General features: G+C 44.2%; 1 protein-coding gene across 2 annotated transcripts in view; it reads right to left on the bottom strand.

Moving 5' to 3' along the window:
- Positions 1–344: 344 nt before the first annotated feature.
- The window catches only part of smarca1 (SNF2 related chromatin remodeling ATPase 1), a 15,696-nt gene continuing 8,335 nt past the window's right edge, over positions 345–7,705 (bottom strand). For both annotated transcript variants that reach the window (XM_080853288.1, XM_080853287.1), the window contains 11 exons: positions 7,076–7,208; positions 6,775–6,923; positions 6,187–6,312; positions 5,776–5,886; positions 5,260–5,373; positions 4,633–4,755; positions 4,316–4,448; positions 4,101–4,219; positions 3,576–3,788; positions 2,749–2,859; positions 345–1,282 (listed from right to left, as the gene is read on the bottom strand). In XM_080853288.1, coding sequence (XP_080709414.1) covers positions 1,217–1,282; positions 2,749–2,859; positions 3,576–3,788; positions 4,101–4,219; positions 4,316–4,448; positions 4,633–4,755; positions 5,260–5,373; positions 5,776–5,886; positions 6,187–6,312; positions 6,775–6,923; positions 7,076–7,208 — 1,398 coding nt within the window. In that variant the 3' untranslated portion in view covers positions 345–1,216. The remainder of the gene's footprint in view (positions 1,283–2,748; positions 2,860–3,575; positions 3,789–4,100; positions 4,220–4,315; positions 4,449–4,632; positions 4,756–5,259; positions 5,374–5,775; positions 5,887–6,186; positions 6,313–6,774; positions 6,924–7,075; positions 7,209–7,705) is intronic.

Here is a 7,705-nt window from a genome sequence, read left to right as displayed (position 1 = left end):
GGAAGAGGCAGCATGTATGTTAATGTACTACGTGCTACATTTCATTATTCACAGTGAGACAAGGCTACAAGACTGGACTCAACACAGCTTCCTCTGAAGGGGAATGGTGTTCCTGAGACACAGAGGGAATCCATACAGGATCTGTTCTTACAACAGGACATTGCGTGACCGCGTGGCATGTGCAGAATGACATGTCAGTGGCCAATTGGTCTTTTTATTTATTCATGTCCTTGAACTGCAAAGAGAGACAAGATGGCTATACCATCAGATGGTAAGAGTCCACAATCTGAGAAAATTACAGATTTCTTTTTGGTGTATTTTCCTGACATATACGGCAACAGTCATTAAGAATCAATTTTGGTTTTATTTAATAGCACGGGGCTAATACATAGAAAGGGGAAAACCATGAAAAGATTAAAATATCAATATGTAAAAAGCTTATATGACCCTTTCAATGAAATGTAGAAAAACGCTTGAGATATGTGCAAAAGTCATGTGGGTAATACAAGATGAAGTACGTAACTTGCATAACAGCTTATCAGGCAAACACAGAAACACAACAAACAGACATAAAACTGCCTTTTCTTTTTTCCGCATGCCAAATCAATAAGACATCAGATTTAATTTTTTAACTTCTTGTTTTTCTTCAAAGTGCATCAAACGGCTATAAAAGAGTGGGAACGAAAACCCCGTACAAATCAGAGGCCTTGCAGTCGGCAGAGGCGGCCATCGTGGCGAAATGATTGCTCAGATTCATTTTGTTTAATTTTTTCTTATCAGGGAGTTTATGCTAGCGCAATGTTTCATGAGAAAGATATGAGTAGTAGCACACAGTAAATTCAACGCGCTCAGAAAAGGGGCTTAACACATATCCATCCGTCAATGCACCACCTGGACATGAGTATGTTACATCACAACCACAGCATCTCATTGGCTCAGAGATTCAGTTTCGACCGCACACAATCACAAAGTCTTTATGATGTCACAGTCTGCCATGGGTCTCAAGGGGGAGGGGCCAGGGGGGCTCAAACTCACAACCTCCCAGGTGAACATCAAGCCAAGCAAACCTACTTGTTTTTTTTTTTCTTCTTCTTTTTTTTTTTTTGCATACAACCATGCACAGAAAATGTGATTATGCGAAATGCGAGCGAGTGGACTGGTTGGTAAGTGTGTGTGAATGAGTCATAATACTCCAGAGCACCCTGACCCTGACCAATCAGGTGCGGGCTCTCTTCTCCTTCCGTGCTGAAGAGTCTGGCTCCGCTGCTTTCCGTTTGTGGGTCTGCCAGCGGAAAAAAAGCAAAGAGTTAAAATTGGAATAAGGGCATGCCGTTTTAGTTTAAATGCTGTTTTTAATCACTTTTTTCCCCATCGAAAATTTCCAGGGGTAGGTATTATGCCTCTAGTGGCATGTCTAGGTATCGACAGCTGAGTTTCAATGACCATATGGGAATCCAACACTGGTATTACGCATGAGTAAACAGATATGGAGAGTATTTTTCCAAGGACAATGAGACGTAGTTATAAGCTACATGAACAATTAAGTTCTGTTTATTCCCTCTTCTTACTTGTTACCTCTCTCTTCTCCCCAAAAGGCACATCTGGATATTTATCAATTCAATCTAGCTAAGTCAGAGCTGCCGATTAGGACCAACGTTTATCTAACGTCAGCAACACATTATTAGCTGTTTGATAATGTATTCAAGCCTAAGGCAGATAGATAGAGATGGGACTAGTTTGCATTCAAAGATCTGCGAAAGCTAAATGACGCAAAGGTGTACAGCTACAGCCAAGCCATTTTAAAGCCATGGGGGGGGGGGAAATATATATATATATATATGTCATTTTGGAGAACAGAGATGATTTTTTTAGGAGCTTAATGAATGCAGGGAGAGGGACTTTAATATTTGAATCGTAGAGTGTAAGTGCCAGCCTATGTCTGCCAGAATGTCAGTAGGTCATTGCTGTTTGAGAAACGCTGCCCTCGGCTTGTTAAATGAGTGTTTTCATCCATGTAATTGCCTAGGTTACGTTATGCAACTGTCAACTGCTCCAGCAGCACAATCACATTCACAAACACATTGTTTATACATTTAGCAAATGTAAAACAAAAAACAGTGTCACTGAAACTGATGAAATATATGCTTGACAAGCAATACCAGCATTGTACCAGCATTTTCAATTTTTTAAAAACAATGAGAAATTGCTGTTATTATCTGCACAACAAGGGACTAGATGATGTTGAGGTTGAACAAGTAGTTTTGAGAATTTCAATTCTGATCTGAAAAATATACGACTGACCGACTGAGAAAAACTGCAATCCCTGATGAATTCACTGTACCTAATTTCTTCATTATTATTGTACAGCTCTTCAGAATGGTGCAAAACATTCCACTGATTTGAATGGGCCACCCCAATGCTCGGAAGTCTGATATTTCTTTGTATTGACCGCTGTCATCAGCAACGGGTTTTGCACTTCTAAGTCACATCTTCCGGACAACACCTAAAAGTTCTATTTGTGCAAAGAACAATTTTTTCTCAGCCGAAGTCACGAAAGGGCATCAAAATCACCTAAACATGTCCTTTATCATTTTTGCAAGTAACGGTTGTGCTGGATAATATAAAGTCTGTCTGTCAGTATCGTTGGACTATACATTATCCCTTACGTATCAGTTGCTAGTTTCTACCAGGCCAATGTTGCAATTGTCTCAGTGTTGATGTGACAGGCTGCTGAGTGTGATATCTTACGCTTTGTCCCTTTGGTGCTCTCTTCTTCTTCTCTGCTCTCTCCTTCTCCTCTATCTCCATGTTCTCCTTCTCTATCAGGGAGATGAGCGTGTTACAGCGCCTCTGGAGCTCCTGCAAAGCACACAGGGGAGCACCGTCAGGGGCGTAGCCACGTGGTGGCCAGGGGGGGCCACGGGCCCACGGCCACCATTGGTCAGAGAATGGCCCCCCTCAATCTCACAAAAAAAAAACGGTAACCGTAAACGGTATAAAACTGAAATAAATGCAGTAGTATTTTTTTTATGAAGTCGTCTTATATTGTCATTTTTCACTTACACTACAAGCCCCATATTCGCAGCATGTGTGTGAGTTTTAAAATGGTAGTTTTTGACCATCAAGTGCCACCCCAAATAAAAGACTGGCCAGAGCTGGCCCCCCCAGAAATAATGTCCTGGCTACGCCCCTGAGCACCGTCATGTTCAACATCTCACAAAAAGCAGCCATTTTTTGCAGCACATGGGCCTTTTCTCAAAGGCCTTTTAATGCGAGCCCTAGTGCCACTGTGTGGCTATTCTGCTGTCTTTTACATGCAGTTTTATATGCACAAAGGTGGGTTGGTGCAAATTACAGCTGAACACCAGATTGCTGTTACTGCAACCTATTAAAACTATTGCCCCCTGCTGAATGTATGGTACTGCTATGCTGATGGTTCAAACTGTAATACGCACGCACACACACACACACACACACACACACACACACACACACACACACACACACACACACACACACACGCGCATGCATACACACACACACAAAGGAAAAGCTTCCATTGGTGGCCAGCTCACCAAAGCAGTCCTGGACTTGATGAACCAGTCGAATCGAAACTGCGGCGCGTTGCGCACACACTGCCGGAGCTCCTCGTACACGTACTCCTTGTCGAAGCCCATCTTGTGGAGCATGCAGATGAGGAAGCGGTCCTCCTCCTCCGTGTAGTTCTTCCCCTTGTTGGTGCCGTACTGGATGCGCAGCTGGTGGAACGGAGCCTTGTACCGCGCTATCTGTGGCCAGAGACCGCAGAACCACATGCCAATACAACACAAAAACACAACACCGCAGAGCAGAGCCGTGAAAACAGAGGGTAAATCATCTGAAAATGCAGTTCCATCTACTTATAATAATGCCAAGTCCACATCGTTAAGGGTCAGACAAAGAACAGTTCACAATACGAACAAAACTGATGGAAGTCCTTGGAGACTAATTCATTACTATAATCACTGACACAAGCCACCATTTTCAACATTAACCACACATGGGCAACAAAGCATTAAATGGCGTCAGGTGAATCTCCTGTGTATTGACCAGTGGCTGACCTTAGTGTCCAGGGCTCTCTTGATGCTGATACGTCTCTGGATGCGGGCCTCTCCCCTCTCGATCTGGGCCGTGAGCTTCTCAATGTCCTGCAGCTCGTTACAGCGCTCCCAAAAGACCGCTGCTCCGTGAAACATAGTGGACACATGCAGTCACTCTTCTATATTGGTCGGTTAGTTGTCGTGTAACATCGCAAACGTATTGACGCTCGTCTTACCCGAGTATTCTATGACCTCTTCGGGAGTCTTGCCCTCAACTTCTCGCGCGATGTTGTCTATGTCATCACGGCCGTACTTCTCATTGGCTTTGATGAACTGATTGAAGTCACGCTTGTTCCAACTAGTGAATCCCTTCAAAAAACAACATAGTGTCCTGTACATGCTGGACACAGACAGGTATGCTGTATGTGTGTGTGTGTGTGTGTGTGTGTGTGTGTGTGTGTGTGTGTGTGTGTGTGTGTGTGTGTGTGTGTGTCTGTGTGTGTGTGTGTCTGTGTGTGTGTGTGTATGTGTGTGTTTGCACGTGTGGGTGTACCTGTGTGAGTAATTTCTCCTTCTCCTCTGTCTCCTCCGGTGTAAGTGGTTCGGCTTCGTCGATTTTGCTCTGCTCCTCCTTTTGGACCTGGGCTGCATTGGGGATGTCTGGAGTTCTGGGCACCTGAGAGAGGGAGAGAGAGAGACAGAGAGAAAGAAAGAGAGAGAGAGAGAGAGAGAGAGCGAGCGAAAGAAAGAGAGAGAGAGAGAGAGAGAGAGAGAGAGAGAGAGAGAGAGGAAGAGAAAGTCATGGCACATGTCTGTGTTACATCTGAAATAATTAATACTGACTTGATTTTCCCTAAACCATAGCCTTTCTAACAAAGCTATTAAATAAAATATCACAAAGTAAAAAAAGTAAAATATACAGATATATATATCTGGGAACTTTTTAAAAGGCATACGTTATAATGAGAGAAACCCACTTCAGTATCAGTGTCTAACCCTTTAAGTTCCACAGACATGGTAACAAAGGCACACACCTTATATCCAATGGGCTTCAGTATCAGTGTCTAACCCTTTAAGTTCAACAGACATAATAACAAAGGCACACACCTTATATCCAATGGTCTTTAGTATCAGTGTCTAACCCTAAAGGTTTCACCGACATGATAACAAAGGCACACACCTTATATCCAATGGTCTTTCTGTAGAAGAGGATCTCCAACTCCAGCAGCTCAAAGAGGCGTGGAGGGAAGAACTGAAAGTCCTGGATGTTGGGCTGCTTTGGGGGCCGGGGAGCCTAAAGCACACCAAAGAGCCCACAGCTTTAAACAGACACACAAACACAGTTCCACACAGACCCACACACACTCACACACACACACACACACACACACGCAGGAGGCCTACGGAACATCACACAGAGAGCTTTAAACCACGCACCGGCAGCTTTCAGCACAAACAAACAAATGCACACTCAAGTCTCACTTCCCACACTCCGTATGGCACACTGCAACCATAAGCCAGTTCTCTTCATTAGCACCTTCCCCCTGAAACACTGAGGACCAAAACAGTGTACTTGCAAATTCTATTACTGACAGTGGGAAGTGATACAGAGCTTTCATACAGGCAAGGGGGTGACATACTTTATATACACCTTTACCCTGCTTTGGAGAGTCTACTGGGGGGGGGGGGGGGTTACCTTGGGTGTCCGGGGTTCACTGACTCGCAGGGCTTCTCTGAAGTAGGCGTCCACAGCATAGTTAGCCTTGCGCTCCCGCTTAGGAGGCTCGATAAACTCCATCATGCTCAGCTGAGGAACACAAACAAGTGGGTTACACGTGCATCCACGTACACACAAACAAACGCACATGCACCAACACACATACAGAACCACCGACACGTAAGAGTTAAACACATGCCCTCTCAAACAGAAACATACACACAACTGGCACATGCACAGAGACACTCACATGCACAGACACCTACACAAACAAAAATGTAAAATGATTTGCTGCTTGAATTTTCATAATTGTTCTATTGTTTCCATAACTGAAGCATGTTCTTCTGACATTTGAGACCAAAACATTGGCGGCTCTGGTTGTGGCTGCACCTTTTGTTTTTCACGATAATCTTCGCCTTCAAAGTTGTACAGGCTGGTCTCTGCTCCCGTATCCATGGTGAAGTTCCTCAGAGAACTCTCGCCCAGAGTCTCCATTCTTTCATTCATCTCCGCTGTCTAAGGGAGGAACGCGAGAGAGAACAGGCAAGAGAAACTGCACTCTCAAAGATATGGTGGTAAACACCAAAGGGGTTCTTCAGTGTCTTCTCTTTATCCACAAAGGTTAAGAACGGTGACCCTTATCTGTTTAGCCTTCAGGTCAATAGGTTTTTGAGACTAGAAAAACACACTGCAAATGGACCATCTCACATTAAGGAAAAACAATAAATAATAATTATTATTATGGGTTCTCCTGACGAATTCAGTAGTAAATACCTTTCTCAAAATGTCACTCACCTTTTCAGTGCCAATGTTTCTACTGTAGTCAATTCTCTTTTAAACATTTCATGTCCATTAAACATTTCATGAGAATGATTCTCCCTATAACAGTGCACTCTCATCAGTTTATTCCCATCTTTAACCCAACGCTGAAGTTGCCACCTGTGTGGAGCGAAGCCCTGAGCACTGACGTGTCCGTACCTTCTTAGCTCCTCTCTCCAGAATCGAGTCGATGTCTTCTTCAGTGAGCTCGCTGTCTTTCGAGGCAAACACGTGTGTGGCTCCATGTCTGATGATCTGCAGCATCTCATCTTTAGCCAGCTTATTGGACTGCTGGTCTATCAGACGCCCTGGAGACACACAGCATTTATCATATGGATGGGTGGGTGGGTGGATGGATGGATGGATGGATAGAAGGATAAATAGATGGATAGACTTAGTTGTGTGTGTGCGTGTGTGTGTGTGTGTGTGTGTGTGTGTGTCTGTGTGTGTGTGTGTGTACCTTGCTGTATGACGATGGAGTCGAGACGCAGCTTCATCTCTGCTCTCTCTACAATCCTCTCCTCCACAGTGTTGTCCGTTATCAGCCTGAACACACGCACCGCCTTCTTCTGGCCGATACGGTGAGCACGGTCCTACACAAACACGCACACACACACACACACACACCAATACACAGACAATGCAATGACTGAGTAACTGCACCTCCTGAGCATACTAAATATGCTGGTACCTCAATGTATTCCAGAATTTGAAGGACAGGTCTGTGTGTCTTTGCACGGCTCTGTCTTTGTGTGTGTGTGTGTGTGTGTGTGTGTGTGTGTGTGTGTGTGTGCATGTGTGAGCGCGTGTGTGGGTGTGGGTGTGTGTGTGCAGGTGTGAACGTTTGTGTGTGTGTGTGGGCCAGTGTTCACGTTAGCCGGCTATGGCCGGACATTGGCCGATTGAACGCATGAATGGCCGGTATAATAAGATGTAAACGGCCCAAATGTCCAATAGAAAATATGTATGTATAGGCTATGATTAATCAGTAACATATGAAAACAACAAAACAACTGTAACATAAACCTGAATATAATCAGCCTGCTATGTCATTAAAAAAAAGTTCTAAAGCAGATTTGGATTGCATTCG

The sequence above is a fragment of the Sprattus sprattus genome (genome assembly GCF_963457725.1).
Source record: "Sprattus sprattus genome assembly, chromosome: 1".
Lineage (NCBI taxonomy): Eukaryota > Metazoa > Chordata > Actinopteri > Clupeiformes > Clupeidae > Sprattus > Sprattus sprattus.
Note: the sequence above shows the minus strand (reverse complement) of the source record. Positions and strands in the feature narration are given on the sequence as shown.